The sequence below is a fragment of the Myxocyprinus asiaticus genome, chromosome 7 (assembly GCF_019703515.2).
Source record: "Myxocyprinus asiaticus isolate MX2 ecotype Aquarium Trade chromosome 7, UBuf_Myxa_2, whole genome shotgun sequence".
Taxonomy (NCBI): Eukaryota; Metazoa; Chordata; class Actinopteri; order Cypriniformes; family Catostomidae; genus Myxocyprinus; species Myxocyprinus asiaticus.
In genome coordinates this window covers 53,212,687-53,232,738 of record NC_059350.1, presented here as the reverse complement: position 1 = coordinate 53,232,738, position 20,052 = coordinate 53,212,687, and the positions used below count along the sequence as shown (strand labels likewise).

The window sequence follows — 20,052 nt, the reverse complement described above, 5'->3', positions numbered from 1 at the left end:
TTTGTGAATATGGGCCCAGACATCTGAAATGTTTATCATCAATTCACACCTATGCCTGTCGACATAGGTCAATCTACTGCATTTAAGCATTGCTGTGACACGTAAATGACCTAAAGTTGAGGAAAATTACAGACATGTTCAATTTGGACATGATTAATATCACAAAAAAGCACTAATAATTATTATATTACCCCACCTCCCATTGCAGTCTTGCATTGTTATAGTCAGAACTTTTATCAACTTACCTGGATCGTTGGGATTGGTATATTTCCCTGCTCCTTGATAATCAACCACATAAGAAACAATTAGCCATCCACTAAAATACAATCCTTTATTACACATCTGCATTAAATGGAAGCATTCGTAGACAAATAGTTCCTTTTAAATTATTTTCAGACACTTCTACAAGGAACTATCCAAGAGGTCCCATCTGCATCTCTAACAATAGATCATTTTTTAATAAACTGTCTGTTGGAAATAACAGTGACATCCACAGACATTTTAGGAAATGGCTAACATTATTTAATACTATATATAATAAGTAGTGTTTATGGCTAATGATAAACAGACAAAGAAAGCCACATACCTATCTTTTTTCGGCAACTATCCAGACAGCTCAAAACTCCTGAAGAGAGAAATTTGCTTCAAATAAAAATACCCTTCAACAAAGTTTGCAACTTGTCGATTAATTGACAAAACAAGCACAAACTTACCCCCCAAGACTAGTGTACTTCCACAGGATTGTTGAACAGAATCTGGTGAAGGAAAATCATGAAATTATAAATGTATCACTTTTTTAAATGACCAATAGAGATCCTTCTGCATTGTAATTAAGGATGCACAGATATGGAATTTCTCGGCCGATACCAATAATTCACAGCTCATTGTGGCCCATACCGATACTTGATAATTAAAAAAAAAAGTTTTCATTTTTAATCCTTTAACCTGGATCTGCTAGCTGATTCATTAAAAGCTTCTCATTTGAAAAATATGTGTTATGTAAAAGCTTGGCATTTGGACTTGCTGCTATTTAATGTTCGGCTGATGTAACATGAACCAGAAATGTGCCTATAAATCAAATGTATGCTGATTGAAATGAGAAATAAATGAAAATACACTTGAATAAATTGAACGAGTGTTTACGGTAACCCTAATGACTCGATAACAGAGAGATAATAATGAACTTCAAACAGCTGTAATAATGTATGAAACCAAAATGACGTGATAAACTGCACGTAATGAATACAAACCCTAAACTCTGTATACATGGTGTAATATTTATGATAGCAGACGGACTGTGTGTTCAGCGGTGGTTTGTGTTTCACAGACGCTTGTACAGCGCTCATTCTTTATTCTGTATTACATATGAAATGTGAAAACAACAATCATAATGAGAATAAGTAACATTATAGAGATCGAATTGTCATGAGTCATAACATTAGAAAAGTCTCATCTCAAGTCACTCTGTGAAACTTTTTTCAAGATCTATGAACTGTGTTTGGTTGTTTTTGGGCTTGTTTTAATCAAAAAATTTGTCGTATTTTCATTTATTGCATCATGAAACATAAACAGAATATGGGAAATGGCACGTTGTTACTCACAGCAGAAAGTCTCGAATTTCAACGTAACCAGGTGCAGAGATGTTGAAATAATCCACACAGAGCGACGTAAACTTGGCTCGATAATAATATTCAGATTTTGCAGGTTATCGGCCAATAATATATCAGCCGCCGATATATCGTGCATCCCTAATTGTACTGTTTCACTGTTCATTTTGTGACAATTTTCCATTAAGGCGATTTGACTACAATACAACCAGGTAAAACAAGGGAAGATAAAGAAGCGCCATTTTCCTATGTTTAAACCAGAAATAATCACTAATAAACACATAAAAATGTTTTGTGGTTTTGAAAAAGAGAAATACAGAAATCATTGCTTAACCTACCATGAAACTTCTTGTGAAATATATACACCAGAGATGGCAAGGCTGTTCCAACGAAAATAAGACCAAAAACTATTCCCAAAATTAAACCAATATGGGGAGTGGGACCTAATGAAGATAAAAACACATTAGTCTTAGACAAAAACTTAAATACTGGAACAAACATTCCAATAAAGTGTTCAACTTCCCAATTCAATGACAACACAAGGATATATTCTGGTTAAATTAAAGTTAGCATTTAAAATAAGTGAATATTAAAAAAGTTCTTTGAATGCAAATGCATATCTTTATTTAATATATATATATATATATATATATATATGAACAACAAGTGTACAAGGTGATTTCCTTTGGATACGAGTGATGTAAAGACTTGCAGTTCAGTAAATGTGTCACTTTAAATTCAGTAACAGTAAAATTCAGCTTAAATAAAAGATACGAAGATATTGCTTAAATAAATAAATAAATAAATATATTATTATTAGGGGTCAAACCCCAAAGGGGCAAAGACCCCTATTGTTTTCATTAGTGTTCTTATTAATATTATTATTCCGCTCGAGTCTATGGCAGCCCATAGAACCGCTTGCGGGAAAGTTATAAAATTTGGCACACAGATAGAGGACAGTCGGATGTGTTACCACAGCAAATTTGGCATCTCTACCTCAAACCCTCTAGCGCCACCAACTGCCCAAATTTGCACTCACGTTTATGTTAATAACTTTTGAACCGTGAGTCCTAGAAACGAAATTCCGTCATGAAAAATTTATTTTTTATGTATTTAAAAAAAAGTATGAATTTAGCTTAATGCTCATACAATGATTGATAGATCAATATAGGAAGCTAAATTTGTGCAGAGTTCCACAAGAACAGGTTTTCTCTTTGGGAAGTTTAGTCTCTTTAATGCTTTATGTTTAGTCATTTAATTTACCGCTGCTACAGACATCAAAGTGCTGCTTGTTTATTGTCGGACGTCAAATGCCGTGAACCACATGTTGCGCCCTCGCGATATTTATAATCTAACAGCTGTGCACTTCTAAATGTGGATTGCCCTGGGTGAATTCAAACGCTCCGGTTACATTGAAGCGGGTCATTCTGCATCCGGGATGTGCATAAACGGTTTTGTGGCGCTCTGTATTGGAGATTTTCGAGTTTCTTATTTTAAATGTTTTCTGGGATAACAGGTTAGAGATAATTATTTAGCCTATTTATCTTTTCAACATCCCCATGAAACACGTCTGATTGGGTAACATGGACATAATGCAGCCTTATACATGGGTTCCTTAACACTGACTAATCGACTAATAGCTCAGACAATGCACCGACTGGTCGACTGGTAGTTTTAAACAGAGATCGACCAATACTGATTTTTTACAACCGATACTGTACTGATTATTTGTATGTTTACATGTCCGATAATGCATATGCAGAACCAGTTTTTAATTAATAAAATGTTTTATTTCATCTTTATATAACTTAAAAATAGAGCTTGCACATAAGTAGGAAAAATCTTACATGAATTCATTTATTTATTAAAAGGACCCAACAGGACCCCAAATTTTATATTTAAGCAATAAGGCATAAGAGGTTGTACTATATTATGAATATAGTCATGGCTGAAGGGCGTTGTTAGGCCTGAAACCCCTTCAGCTGTGACTATATTCACAATATGGCACAGCCTCGAGTGCCTAATTGGTTTTATAAAGTGGTCACCACATATTAAAATATTAAGGAATCAAATGCATTCAAATGTAATAAAATTATTAAACGCCATTCTTCCGCCAGAAAATAAAGATGAAATTACTCTGACGTCACACCACAAAAGTTTACACTTGGGTCAATGAGCCTGTGTGATCATGTCGGACATGTAACAGGCTGATGAATACACATTCTCACACGTTTCTATAGCCTACGAATTTGGGTACTTCTTAATGAAAACTACCATCAGACTAGGGGTGTAATGGTATGAAATGTTCACGGTACGTTAAACTTTACAAAAATACCGCGCTATTACAGTATCACGGTATTAACGTGCCTGGCTAAAGTTATTGGCAGTTTAATATTTTTTTATGATATATAAGGCTGCAACTAACGATTATTTTGATAATCGACTAATCTAATGATTATTAGAGTGATTATTCGACTATTCGCGATTATTGCAACGATTAATCATTAGCGCTTAACCAATTATTCAGCTTGTGCCCTGACCTAAAATGTTGTATTAAACGTGCTTGCTAACAATATAGAGGGCAAAATCATCTTTTAAAAATACCTCTAAATAACATTCATTGAATTACAAAAAAAAAACTCATTTAATTCATTAAAAAATTAATTGCAAAGAAATCTTATAGTTATCAAGCATTTTTGTCTTGTTTTCCATTTAAAATGAGAAGAAACATACAAGATGTTTTAGATATTTATATTGGAAACGAACCAAAAAAGACAAATCAAAAAACATATTTATTTTTTTTTGCATTGCATAATGGTCTAAGACTACCCTCTCTCACCTTTTTGTTCACTTCTATCCATCTTTAATTCACAAAAAACAAACTCTCTTAATAGAGCTGCGTATCACATATTTTCTTTACGATAAGATACAAACCGTGAAACATGATTCAATACATCGTGAGCCATCATATTATAATCTAGCTGCAGCAAACGCGCACGAGGGACGAGTGTATCCGTGTGAGAGGGTTTATCAGCAGACTCTATCGCTCTGCCTTTCACAGGACTCATTGTGACGAGGAGAAGGGAGTGGCCGAGACGTGAGGGTGCACAGCCAGCGCTGCATGTGTGTGTGTTTGTTTCGGTTTGTTTTATGTTGAGTTTTACATTAAACTTTATGTTGACTGTTCAGCCGGTTCCCGCCTCCTCCTTCCCGGGTTTCGGCCACTGTAACAGTTCAAGGATGGGCAAGAAGGAGGAGGGAACCGGCTGAACAGTCAACATAAAGATTAATGTAAAACTCAACATTAAACAAACATAAACAAACACACACACACATGCAGTGCGGCCGCATTCGTCTCTCTCTCTCTCTCTCTCTCTCTCTCTCTCTCTCTCTAACTGGCGTCTCTGGCTCCCTTTTATCTCACTCTCTCGCTGATCATCTGACTCAGTGCCGGCCGTGCACCCTCACAGCCCGGCCATGCCCTCCTCCTCGTCACACTCAAATTGCGTTAAATGACATTAAATGAATGGGATCGTCTACAATTTTTAATGCCGACTAATCGTTTCAGCCCTAACATGAATACATGAAAACTTTTCAACAGAAAGTAACTTTATTAACCTCTAATAAAAATCCACAAACTATCATCTCTAGAGTAAATCATGTCTTACCAGCAAACAGATCTTTCTCATAGTCTGGATCACTGGTCTCCTCACTCACTTCGTTCTTGAGTGTGCAGGTGTAGTAATTGTCTCGGTTATGAGTATTTTTAACTGTTAAGGACTCTCCTTTTGGAGGACCGGAAATGGGTGTGCCGCTCAGTGTCTCTCCAGTAGAATTCTTCCAGATGATTCTTGCATCACCCTCACATATTAAATACATGACATCACGATTACCTGTGGGCTCTCTTCTTATCTTTGGTTTGGGGACACGCTCTGTAAAAGACACCATTTAAAAAATGTATAAGAGTACAATCCAACAAGACTACAACAACATAATGAAGTCAAAAATGATTTCACTACCCTAACATAACATTATGATGGCAGTATCATATAGCTGTGCCTTCACATCGAATGATTACCATACTGTGGTACATGTCCAAAAAACATGGTAGTACCATGGTACTTTTTGGTTTGTGTAGATCAAGAAACTATTAATCTTATTACCATTTTATTCTATGATACATACCAGTATATGTCACAGACTATTATTAGTTAAATGTGGCATCTTTTTGAGGGAAACATATATACAAATAATCTACATTCACTCACCTATAACAGTCAAGGGGAATTTTTTTGCTTGCTCTTTACTGTTGATCTCAATGGAATAAACTCCAGTATGCTCAAACTTTAAATTGGTTATAGTGACTCCTCCACTGGTTAGATTGAGAGTTGTGATGCCTTTAAATTTAGGATTCAGAACTTCAACACCATCCTCATTGTTCCATTCAATCGCCTTGACAACAGTTCCAGCAGTGTCTCTGTGTTTCCATATGATGCTTTTGGTAGGAGAAGAAATACTCTCCGGATAAAATGTAATATCACCACCCACTGCTTTCTTCTCATCTTGACCTGTGAATAAAGAGAATATGTTAGTGAACATTCAATAAGCAAATCAAAAATCTTTCTTGTGCCCCCCAGTAAATTCTGACGCTCCCACCACGGTCCGATGGTGAAACGAGAGAACCTATTGCCCACCCTAAAGGTCAAAATGCATCCCCAAAGATCTCATCATAGTACCGGCCATGTTTTAAAGTACCATGTAGTTATTCATGTACAGAGTTCACCAAGCTTGAACTTTGCAATTTCTTGCATGACCGTTTTTTTGGCAGACACCATGGTTTTACCATAGTAATATTACAGTAACTATGAACAGTCAGTAAAGTAACCATGTTTTTTGGCAGACACCATGGTTTTACCATAGTAATATTGCAGTAACTATGAACAGTCAGTAAAGTAACCATGTTTTTTGGCAGACACCATGGTTTTACCGTAGTAATATTGCAGTAACTATGAACAGTCAGTTAAGTTACCATGTTTTTTGGCAGACACCATGGTTTTACCGTAGTAATATTGCAGTAACTATGAATAGTCAGTTAAGTTACCATGTTTTTTGTCAGACACCATGGTTTTACCGTAGTAATATTGCAGTAACTATGAATAGTCAGTAAAGTAACCATGTTTTTTGGCAGACACCATGGTTTAACCATAGTAATATTGCAGTAACTATGAATAGTCAGTTAAGTTACCATGTTTTTTGGCAGACACCATGGTTTTACCATAGTAATATTGCAGTTACTACGAATAGTCAGTTAAGTTACCATGTTTTTGGCAGACACCATGGTTTTACCGTAGTAATATTGCAGTTACTACGAATAGTCAGTTAAGTTACCATGTTTTTGGCAGACACCATGGTTTTACCGTAGTAATATTGCAGTAACTATGAATAGTCAGTAAAGTAACCATGTTTTTTGGCAGACACCATGGTTTAACCATAGTAATATTGCAGTAACTATGAATAGTCAGTTAAGTTACCATGTTTTTGGCAGACACCATGGTTTAACCATAGTAATATTGCAGTAACTATGAATAGTCAGTAAAGTAACCATGTTTTTTGGCAGACACCATGGTTTAACCATAGTAATATTGCAGTAACTATGAATAGTCAGTTAAGTTACCATGTTTTTTGGCAGACACCATGGTTTTACCATAGTAATATTGCAGTTACTATGAATAGTCAGTTAAGTTACCATGTTTTTGGCAGACACCATGGTTTTACCATAGTAATATTGCAGTAACTATGAATAGTCAGTTAAGTAACCATGTTTTTTGGCAGACACCATGGTTTAACCGTAGTAATATTGCAGTAACTATGAATAGTCAGTTAAGTAACCATGTTTTTGGCAGACACCATGGTTTTACCGTAGTAATATTGCAGTTACTATGAACAGTCAGTTAAGTTACCATGTTTTTGGCAGACACCATGGTTTTACCGTAGTAATATTACAGTAACTATGAATAGTCAGTTAAGTTACCATGTTTTTTGGCAGACACCATGGTTTTACCGTAGTAATATTACAGTAACTATGAATAGTCAGTTAAGTTACCATGTTTTTGGCAGACACCATGGTTTTACCATAGTAATATTGCAGTAACTATGAATAGTCAGTAAAGTAACCATGTTTTTGGCAGACACCATGGTTTAACCATAGTAATATTGCAGTAACTATGAATAGTCAGTTAAGTTACCATGTTTTTGGCAGACACCATGGTTTTACCGTAGTAATATTACAGTAACTATGAATAGTCAGTTAAGTTACCATGTTTTTGGCAGACACCATGGTTTTACCGTAGTAATATTACAGTAACTATGAATAGTCAGTTAAGTTACCATGTTTTTGGCAGACACCATGGTTTTACCGTAGTAATATTACAGTAACTATGAATAGTCAGTTAAGTTACCATGTTTTTGGCAGACACCATGGTTTTACCAAAGTAATATTGCAGTAACTATGAATAGTCAGTAAAGTAACCATGTTTTTTGGCAGACACCATGGTTTAACCGTAGTAATATTGCAGTAACTATGAATAGTCAGTTAAGTTACCATGTTTTTTGGCAGACGCCATGGTTTTACCGTAGTAATATTGCAGTAACTATGAATAGTCAATAAAGTAACCATGTTTTTTGGCAGACACCATGGTTTAACCATAGTAATATTGCAGTAACTATGAATAGTCAGTTAAGTTACCATGTTTTTGGCAGACACCATGGTTTTACCGTAGTAATATTACAGTAACTATGAATAGTCAGTTAAGTTACCATGTTTTTGGCAGACACCATGGTTTTACCGTAGTAATATTACAGTAACTATGAATAGTCAGTTAAGTTACCATGTTTTTGGCAGACACCATGGTTTTACCGTAGTAATATTACAGTAACTATGAATAGTCAGTTAAGTTACCATGTTTTTGGCAGACACCATGGTTTTACCAAAGTAATATTGCAGTAACTATGAATAGTCAGTAAAGTAACCATGTTTTTTGGCAGACACCATGGTTTAACCGTAGTAATATTGCAGTAACTATGAATAGTCAGTTAAGTTACCATGTTTTTTGGCAGACGCCATGGTTTTACCGTAGTAATATTGCAGTAACTATGAATAGTCAATAAAGTAACCATGTTTTTTGGCAGACACCATGGTTTAACCATAGTAATATTGCAGTAACTATGAATAGTCAGTTAAGTTACCATGTTTTTTGGCAGACACCATGGTTTTACCATAGTAATATTGCAGTTACTATGAATAGTCAGTTAAGTTACCATGTTTTTGGCAGACACCATGGTTTTACCGTAGTAATATTGCAGTAACTATGAATAGTCAGTAAAGTAACCATGTTTTTTGGCAGACACCATGGTTTAACCATAGTAATATTGCAGTAACTATGAATAGTCAGTTAAGTTACCATGTTTTTGGCAGACACCATGGTTTAACCATAGTAATATTGCAGTAACTATGAATAGTCAGTAAAGTAACCATGTTTTTTGGCAGACACCATGGTTTAACCATAGTAATATTGCAGTAACTATGAATAGTCAGTTAAGTTACCATGTTTTTTGGCAGACACCATGGTTTTACCATAGTAATATTGCAGTTACTATGAATAGTAAGTTAAGTTACCATGTTTTTGGCAGACACCATGGTTTTACCATAGTAATATTGCAGTAACTATGAATAGTCAGTTAAGTAACCATGTTTTTTGGCAGACACCATGGTTTAACCGTAGTAATATTGCAGTAACTATGAATAGTCAGTTAAGTAACCATGTTTTTGGCAGACACCATGGTTTTACCGTAGTAATATTGCAGTTACTATGAATAGTCAGTTAAGTTACCATGTTTTTGGCAGACACCATGGTTTTACCGTAGTAATATTACAGTAACTATGAATAGTCAGTTAAGTTACCATGTTTTTTGGCAGACACCATGGTTTTACCGTAGTAATATTACAGTAACTATGAATAGTCAGTTAAGTTACCATGTTTTTGGCAGACACCATGGTTTTACCATAGTAATATTGCAGTAACTATGAATAGTCAGTAAAGTAACCATGTTTTTGGCAGACACCATGGTTTTACCATAGTAATATTGCAGTTACTCTGAATAGTCAGTTAAGTTACCATGTTTTTGGCAGACACCATGGTTTTACCGTAGTAATATTGCAGTAACTATGAATAGTCAGTAAAGTAACCATGTTTTTTGGCAGACACCATGGTTTAACCATAGTAATATTGCAGTAACTATGAATAGTCAGTTAAGTTACCATGTTTTTGGCAGACACCATGGTTTAACCATAGTAATATTGCAGTAACTATGAATAGTCAGTAAAGTAACCATGTTTTTTGGCAGACACCATGGTTTAACCATAGTAATATTGCAGTAACTATGAATAGTCAGTTAAGTTACCATGTTTTTTGGCAGACACCATGGTTTTACCATAGTAATATTGCAGTTACTATGAATAGTCAGTTAAGTTACCATGTTTTTGGCAGACACCATGGTTTTACCATAGTAATATTGCAGTAACTATGAATAGTCAGTTAAGTAACCATGTTTTTTGGCAGACACCATGGTTTAACCATAGTAATATTGCAGTAACTATGAATAGTCAGTTAAGTAACCATGTTTTTGGCAGACACCATGGTTTTACCGTAGTAATATTGCAGTTACTATGAATAGTCAGTTAAGTTACCATGTTTTTGGCAGACACCATGGTTTTACCGTAGTAATATTGCAGTAACTATGAATAGTCAGTTAAGTTACCATGTTTTTTGGCAGACACCATGGTTTTACCATAGTAATATTGCAGTAACTATGAATAGTCAGTTAAGTTACCATGTTTTATGGCAGACACCATGGTTTTACCATAGTAATATTGCAGTTACTATGAATAGTTAGTTAAGTTACCATGTTTTTGGCAGACACCATGGTTTTACCATAGTAATATTGCAGTTACTATGAATAGTCAGTTAAGTAACCATGTTTTTTGGCAGACACCATGGTTTTACCATAGTAATATTGCAGTAACTATGAATAGTCAGTAAAGTAACCATGTTTTTGGCAGACACCATGGTTTAACCATAGTAATATTGCAGTAACTATGAATAGTCAGTTAAGTAACCATGTTTTTGGCAGACACCATGGTTTTACCGTAGTAATATTGCAGTTACTATGAATAGTCAGTTAAGTTACCATGTTTTTTGGCAGACACCATGGTTTTACCGTAGTAATATTACAGTAACTATGAATAGTCAGTTAAGTTACCATGTTTTTGGCAGACACCATGGTTTTACCATAGTAATATTGCAGTAACTATGAATAGTCAGTAAAGTAACCATGTTTTTGGCAGACACCATGGTTTAACCATAGTAATATTGCAGTAACTATGAATAGTCAGTTAAGTTACCATGTTTTTGGCAGACACCATGGTTTTACCGTAGTAATATTACAGTAACTATGAATAGTCAGTTAAGTTACCATGTTTTTGGCAGACACCATGGTTTTACCGTAGTAATATTACAGTAACTATGAATAGTCAGTTAAGTTACCATGTTTTTGGCAGACACCATGGTTTTACCGTAGTAATATTACAGTAACTATGAATAGTCAGTTAAGTTACCATGTTTTTGGCAGACACCATGGTTTTACCAAAGTAATATTGCAGTAACTATGAATAGTCAGTTAAGTTAACCATGTTTTTTGGCAGACACCATGGTTTTACCGTAGTAATATTGCAGTTACTATGAATAGTCAGTTAAGTTACCATGTTTTTGGCAGACACCATGGTTTTACCGTAGTAATATTGCAGTAACTATGAATAGTCAGTTAAGTAACCATGTTTTTGGCAGACACCATGGTTTTACCGTAGTAATATTACAGTAACTATGAATAGTCAGTTAAGTAACCATGTTTTTGGCAGACACCATGGTTTTACCGTAGTAATATTACAGTAACTATGAATAGTCAGTTAAGTTACCATGTTTTTTTGTCAGACACCATGGTTTTACCGTAGTAATATTGCAGTAACTATGAATAGTCAGTAAAGTAACCATGTTTTTTTGTCAGACACCATGGTTTTACCGTAGTAATATTGCAGTAACTATGAATAGTCAGTAAAGTAACCATGTTTTTTTGTCAGACACCATGGTTTTACCGTAGTAATATTGCAGTAACTATGAATAGTCAGTAAAGTAACCATGTTTTTTTGTCAGACACCATGGTTTTACCGTAGTAATATTGCAGTAACTATGAATAGTCAGTAAAGTAACCATGTTTTTTTGTCAGACACCATGGTTTTACCGTAGTAATATTGCAGTAACGATGAATAGTCAGTAAAGTAACCATGTTTTTTTGTCAGACACCATGGTTTTACCGTAGTAATATTGCAGTAACGATGAAGAGTCAGTAAAGTAACCATGTTTTTTTGTCAGACACCATGGTTTTACCGTAGTAATATTGCAGTAACGATGAACAGTCAGTTAAGTAACCATGTTTTTTTGTCAGACACCATGGTTTTACCGTAGTAATATTGCAGTAACGATGAACAGTCAGTTAAGTAACCATGTTTTTTTGTCAGACACCATGGTTTTACCGTAGTAATATTGCAGTAACGATGAACAGTCAGTAAAGTAACCATGTTTTTTGGCAGACACCATGGTTTTACCGTAGTAATATTGCAGTAACGATGAACAGTCAGTAAAGTAACCATGTTTTTTGGCAGACACCATGGTTTTACCGTAGTAATATTGCAGTAACGACGAACAGTCAGTAAAGTAACCATGTTTTTTGGCAGACACCATGGTTTTACAGTAGTAATATTGCAGTACCTATGAACAGTCAGTTAAGTTACCATGTTTTTTGGCAGACACCATGGTTTTACCGTAGTAATATTGCAGTAACTATGAACAGTCAGTAAAGTAACCATGTTTTTTTGTCAGACACCATGGTTTTACCGTAGTAATATTGCAGTAACTATGAACAGTCAGTAAAGTAACCATGTTTTTTTGTCAGACACCATGGTTTTACCGTAGTAATATTGCAGTAACTATGAACAGTCAGTAAAGTAACCATGTTTTTTTGGCAGACACCATGGTTTTACCGTAGTAATATTGCAGTAACTATGAACAGTCAGTAAAGTTACCATGTTTTTGGCAGACACCATGGTTTTACCGTAGTAATATTGCAGTAACTATGAACAGTCAGTAAAGTAACCATGTTTTTTGGCAGACACCATGGTTTTACCGTAGTAATATTGCAGTAACTATGAACAGTCAGTAAAGTTACCATGTTTTTTTGGCAGACACCATGGTTTAACCGTAGTAATATTGCAGTAACTATGAACAGTCAGTTAAGTTACCATGTTTTTTGGCAGACACCATGGTTTTACCGTAGTAATATTGCAGTAACTATGAATAGTCAGTTAAGTTACCATGTTTTTTGGCAGACACCATGGTTTTACCGTAGTAATATTGCAGTAACTATGAATAGTCAGTTAAGTTACCATGTTTTTGGCAGACACCATGGTTTAACCATAGTAATATTGCAGTTACTATGAATAGTCAGTTAAGTTACCATGTTTTTGGCAGACACCATGGTTTTACCATAGTAATATTGCAGTTACTATGAATAGTCAGTTAAGTTACCATGTTTTTGGCAGACACCATGGTTTAACCATAGTAATATTGCAGTAACTATGAATAGTCAGTTAAGTTACCATGTTTTTGGCAGACACCATGGTTTTACCATAGTAATATTGCAGTAACTATGAATAGTCAGTTAAGTTACCATGTTTTTTGGCAGACACCATGGTTTAACCGTAGTAATATTGCAGTAACTATGAATAGTCAGTTAAGTAACCATGTTTTTGGCAGACACCATGGTTTTACCGTAGTAATATTACAGTAACTATGAATAGTCAGTTAAGTTACCATGTTTTTGGCAGACACCATGGTTTTACCATAGTAATATTGCAGTAACTATGAATAGTCAGTTAAGTAACCATGTTTTTTGGCAGACACCATGGTTTAACCATAGTAATATTGCAGTAACTATGAATAGTCAGTTAAGTAACCATGTTTTTGGCAGACACCATGGTTTTACCGTAGTAATATTGCAGTTACTATGAATAGTCAGTTAAGTTACCATGTTTTTGGCAGACACCATGGTTTTACCATAGTAATATTGCAGTAACTATGAATAGTCAGTTAAGTTACCATGTTTTTTGGCAGACACCATGGTTTTACCATAGTAATATTGCAGTTACTATGAATAGTCAGTTAAGTTACCATGTTTTTTTGGCAGACACCATGGTTTTACCATAGTAATATTACAGTAACTATGAATAGTCAGTTAAGTTACCATGTTTTTGGCAGACACCATGGTTTTACCGTAGTAATATTGCAGTAACTATGAATAGTCAGTTAAGTTACCATGTTTTTTGGCAGACACCATGGTTTTACCATAGTAATATTACAGTAACTATGAATAGTCAGTTAAGTTACCATGTTTTTGGCAGACACCATGGTTTTACCATAGTAATATTGCAGTAACTATGAATAGTCAGTAAAGTAACCATGTTTTTTGGCAGACACCATGGTTTAACCATAGTAATATTGCAGTAACTATGAATAGTCAGTTAAGTTACCATGTTTTTGGCAGACACCATGGTTTAACCATAGTAATATTGCAGTAACTATGAATAGTCAGTAAAGTAACCATGTTTTTTGGCAGACACCATGGTTTAACCGTAGTAATATTGCAGTAACTATGAATAGTCAGTAAAGTAACCATGTTTTTTGGCAGACACCATGGTTTAACCGTAGTAATATTGCAGTAACTATGAATAGTCAGTAAAGTAACCATGTTTTTTGGCAGACACCATGGTTTAACCGTAGTAATATTGCAGTAACTATGAATAGTCAGTAAAGTAACCATGTTTTTTGGCAGACACCATGGTTTTACCGTAGTAATATTACAGTAACTATGAATAGTCAGTTAAGTTACCATGTTTTTGGCAGACACCATGGTTTTACCGTAGTAATATTGCAGTAACTATGAATAGTCAGTTAAGTTACCATGTTTTTTGGCAGACACCATGGTTTTACCGTAGTAATATTGCAGTTACTATGAATAGTCAGTTAAGTTACCATGTTTTTTGGCAGACACCATGGTTTTACCGTAGTAATATTGCAGTAACTATGAATAGTCAGTTAAGTTACCATGTTTTTTGGCAGACACCATGGTTTTACCGTAGTAATATTGCAGTAACTATGAACAGTCAGTTAAGTTACCATGTTTTTGGCAGACACCATGGTTTAACCGTAGTAATATTACAGTAACTATGAACAGTCAGTTAAGTTACCATGTTTTTGGCAGACACCATGGTTTTACCGTAGTAATATTACAGTAACTATGAACAGTCAGTTAAGTTACCATGTTTTTGGCAGACACCATGGTTTTACCGTAGTAATATTGCAGTAACTATGAATAGTCAGTAAAGTAACCATGTTTTTTGGCAGACACCATGGTTTAACCGTAGTAATATTGCAGTAACTATGAATAGTCAGTAAAGTAACCATGTTTTTTGGCAGACACCATGGTTTAACCGTAGTAATATTGCAGTAACTATGAATAGTCAGTAAAGTAACCATGTTTTTTGGCAGACACCATGGTTTTACCGTAGTAATATTACAGTAACTATGAATAGTCAGTTAAGTTACCATGTTTTTGGCAGACACCATGGTTTTACCGTAGTAATATTACAGTAACTATGAATAGTCAGTTAAGTTACCATGTTTTTGGCAGACACCATGGTTTTACCGTAGTAATATTACAGTAACTATGAATAGTCAGTTAAGTTACCATGTTTTTGGCAGACACCATGGTTTTACCATAGTAATATTGCAGTAACTATGAATAGTCAGTAAAGTAACCATGTTTTTTGGCAGACACCATGGTTTTACCGTAGTAATATTGCAGTTACTATGAATAGTCAGTTAAGTTACCATGTTTTTGGCAGACACCATGGTTTTACCGTAGTAATATTACAGTAACTATGAATAGTCAGTTAAGTAACCATGTTTTTGGCAGACACCATGGTTTTACCGTAGTAATATTACAGTAACTATGAATAGTCAGTTAAGTTATCATGTTTTTTTGTCAGACACCATGGTTTTACCGTAGTAATATTGCAGTAACGATGAATAGTCAGTAAAGTAACCATGTTTTTTTGTCAGACACCATGGTTTTACCGTAGTAATATTGCAGTAACGATGAATAGTCAGTAAAGTAACCATGTTTTTTTGTCAGACACCATGGTTTTACCGTAGTAATATTGCAGTAACGATGAACAGTCAGTTAAGTAACCATGTTTTTTTGTCAGACACCATGGTTTTACTGTAGTAATATTGCAGTAACGATGAACAGTCAGTAAAGTAACCATGTTTTTTGTCAGACACCATGGTTTTACCGTAGTAATATTGCAGTAACGATGAACAGTCAGTAAAGTAACCATGTTTTTTGTCAGACACCATGGTTTTACCGTAGTAATATTGCAGTAACTATGAACAGTCAGTAAAGTAACCATGTTTTTTTGTCAGACACCATGGTTTTACCGTAGTAATATTGCAGTAACTATGAACAGTCAGTAAAGTAACCATGTTTTTTTGTCAGACACCATGGTTTTACCGTAGTAATATTGCAGTAACTATGAACAGTCAGTAAAGTAACCATGTTTTTGGCAGACACCATGGTTTTACCGTAGTAATATTGCAGTAACTATGAACAGTCAGTAAAGTAACCATGTTTTTTGGCAGACACCATGGTTTTACCGTAGTAATATTGCAGTAACTATGAACAGTCAGTAAAGTAACCATGTTTTTTGGCAGACACCATGGTTTTACCGTAGTAATATTGCAGTAACTATGAACAGTCAGTTAAGTAACCATGTTTTTTGGCAGACACCATGGTTTTACCGTAGTAATATTGCAGTAACTATGAACAGTCAGTAAAGTTACCATGTTTTTGGCAGACACCATGGTTTTACCGTAGTAATATTGCAGTAACTATGAACAGTCAATAAAGTAACCATGTTTTTTGGCAGACACCATGGTTTTACCGTAGTAATATTGCAGTAACTATGAACAGTCAGTAAAGTAACCATGTTTTTTGGCAGACACCATGGTTTTACCGTAGTAATATTGCAGTAACTATGAACAGTCAGTAAAGTTACCATGTTTTTTGGCAGACACCATGGTTTTACCATAGTAATATTGTAGTAACTATGAATAGTCAGTTAAATAAACCATAAAAAACACAAAATTATGATTTTGATTACCACAGTTTTAGTTTCCTTGTATTATACTATGGTTTTATTACGAATATCAATGTTAAAACATGGTTACTGTAATAAAACCGTGGTAAAGTTATTATGTGGGAAGGCAAAAGTATTTCAGAAAAACCCGCCCTGTCCTCTAAGGGACTCTATGATGTAGTTTATTACAAGTGAATAAATTAAAACTGCAAAAATATCGCGTGACTGACGATACACGGAAAGTAATATGTAATGATATTATTATTACAATATAATACTTTCCGGTGTAGGCCCATCTGTGTCTAATAACTCAAAAATAAGCCAGCGACCGTGACTGACTAATCAAAACTATATATATATATATATATATATATCAAATTGTAATTATTCGGTATTTGAAAATGAACCTATAAAGGAAATTATACCGCTTTAATGTGGCAGACAAACGGGACGGGCCTTTTACGAGTTTGTTACGAACGTTAACTACGAAAACATCGCTTACCTGACACAAACTGTACGAAAACTGAGAGCAAGATCCACTTTAGATGTTGCGCCATTTTCGTACAAAATACGCTTTCACGCACTTATTCTCCTATATTTTGCGCATAAAATACAGGCCCGTGTTAAGTTACCGACACACCCGCAGAAACGGATAAAGGAAGTCAGAGAAAACGAAAGTGAAAGTGTTGAGAAGGTAACGCCCCGGCAGCCTAAGTCTCGCAAAAGTCTCATTCGCTGTTACTAAGTTTAGGTTTAATGGTAGGTTTAGGGGTACGTGCGGGCTTAGGTTTTCTGTAGGACTCCAAATAACCACAATAAACACTGTGTTTGAACGTCTCATGCAGCTCTCGCGCCACCTGTGGTAGCCCCGTTATTTAACGTTGAGATATCTCCCTGCGGGACCATCTCTGGCATTTGGATTTCCCTGAAGGTTCAGCAGTTTAGCGTCCTCTTGTAAATGTTCACGGTATATCTAATAGCTCAAGCTGCAATTAATCAAAATCAACCGTGAACAAGAAGAGAGCATGTTAATAACTATACAGTTCAGAAACAATTAATCTCTGTCAATATTGTCTGGTTATTTCTCACGCCACATGTGGCTAATTTCTCACTTGAAATCATTTTACAATAGGCCAGCAGCTGACTGACAACTGGGAAAGTACAAAAACAAGACACAATATTTGAAAATAAAGCAAACTTTACAGCTTTAGAGATTCCAAAAACACACACTAGCCTTATGGGATAAGCCAAAGATGATTTATTTAGTCACTTCTATTTAAACGAATGGGAGAAATTGGAACGCACAACGGTCAACGGATGTAGAAAGGAAGTCCCGCCTTACAGGTAAAAGAGCCAATCACCTTTTAGATACAGACATCGCCTGTCAATCAACTAGAGCACGCATGCGCATTAGCTAAACAAGCCGGGGAAATGGCATTTTTTAGCGTAATATGAGGTTAAGAATCACAATTTATGATTCCAGTATTGTCAGCTTTTATTGTTGATTTTAAATATGTTCTTTGATCGTAATCTTGACCAACCATTTATGATATTTCGGTGTTTCCCCATTTAAGTAGATAGGAGCTGCACTGGCATGACTGGAAATAACCTCCCAAGAGTGATCAAAAGATGACCAACAGTGGACTGACTTGCTAGAAAGACTTTGGATGAGCTAGATATAATGCTAACTGTTCGCATCACGCAAAACGCTAATTTTATTATGAAATTTAAATGCATAAATCTTAAAAAAAAAAAAAAAAAAAAAAAAAAAAAAAAAAAAAAAGTGTAGCCTAGCACAAACATCAATTTGGAATAAGCTTTGTACATACAAAAAATCATTTTCAGATTTACGCATTTCAATTCCATGTTAAATATGTTTTAACTTCTCATAAATATTTGTAACCACAAATAAAATACACTATAATAGTTACCTATTCATAGTTATAGCTTAGAGAAAAATGCATGTTAACATTATCAACATTAAATTTTATTTGGTGGCGTAGTGGACTAAAGCACTGAACTGGTAAGCAAAAGGTTGTTGGTTCAATCCCCACAGCCACCACCATTGTGTCCTTGAGCAAGGCACTTAACTACAGGTTGCTCCAGGGGGATTGTCCCTGTAATAAGGGCACTGTAAGTCACTTTGGATAAAAGCGTCTGCCAAATGCATAAATGTAAATGTAACATATTATAAGATATATTATAAGTCATTATGAATGCATTATAAAACATGGGCTTCATAGAAAGTGTAACGAAGTATTAATATGCAATGCAAACTTCTACATATGTATACCATGTACTGTATTTTATTGTAGTAACAATTCTACAGGCTATATTACAGTTTGCAGATCCATACACAGATGCACACAGGCTTTTATGAGCTTCTCATTATTGGTACAGTCTTTAAGAATGCCAATATCTCTGGGGGCCTGTGTAGCTCAGCGAGTAAAGACGCTGACGACCACACCTGGAGTCAGGAGTTCAAATCCAGGGTGTGCTGAGTGACTCCAGCCAGGTCTCCTAAGCAACCAAATTGGCCAGGTTGCTAGGGAGGGTAGAGTCACATGGGGTAACCTCCTTGTGGTCGCTATAATGTGGTTCTCACTCTCGGTGGGGCACGTGGTGAGTTGTGCGTGGATGCCGCAGAGAATAGCGTGAAGCCTCCACATGCGCTATGTCTCCGTAGTAACGCACTCAACAAGCCATGTGATAAGATGTGTGGATTAACGGTCTCAGACGTGGAGGCAACTGAGATTCGTCCTCCACCACCTGTACATCTGGTCTTCCACATCTCTTTCTGTCCTTGTTACAGCCAGTTGTCCTTTGTCTTTAAAGACTGTAGTGTACACCTTTGTATGAAATCTTCAATTTTTTTAGCAATTTCAAGCATTGTATAGCCTTCATTCCTCAAAACAATGATTGACTGATGAGTTTCTAGAGAAAGCTGTTTCTTTTTTGCCATTTTTGACCTAATATTGACCTTAAGACATGCCAGTCTATTGCATAGTGTTAACTCAAAAACAAACACAAAGACAATGTTAAGCTTCATTTAACGAACAAATATCTTTCAGCTGTGTTTAA

The 20,052-nt window shown here is 35.3% G+C and overlaps 2 protein-coding genes across 6 annotated transcripts in view; one reads left to right on the top strand and one right to left on the bottom strand.

Annotated features, from left to right (window-relative positions):
* The window catches only part of LOC127443849 (uncharacterized), a 79,505-nt gene that overhangs the window by 7,418 nt on the left and 52,035 nt on the right, over positions 1-20,052 (bottom strand). For 3 of the 4 annotated variants that reach the window (XM_051702810.1, XM_051702808.1, XM_051702809.1), the window contains exons 4-8: positions 5,276-5,539; positions 1,946-2,050; positions 714-755; positions 587-625; positions 246-278 (exon numbers count right to left, since the gene is read on the bottom strand). In XM_051702810.1, coding sequence (XP_051558770.1) covers positions 246-278; positions 587-625; positions 714-755; positions 1,946-2,050; positions 5,276-5,539 — 483 coding nt within the window. Of the gene's footprint in view, positions 1-245; positions 279-586; positions 626-713; positions 756-1,945; positions 2,051-5,275; positions 5,540-5,875; positions 6,176-17,473; positions 17,632-20,052 lie in introns of those variants that run through there. The other variant, XM_051702811.1, reaches the window with a different exon arrangement.
* LOC127443840 (sodium/potassium-transporting ATPase subunit alpha-1-like) overlaps positions 1-20,052 on the top strand; it is a 68,031-nt gene that overhangs the window by 19,359 nt on the left and 28,620 nt on the right. The window lies entirely within an intron of this gene.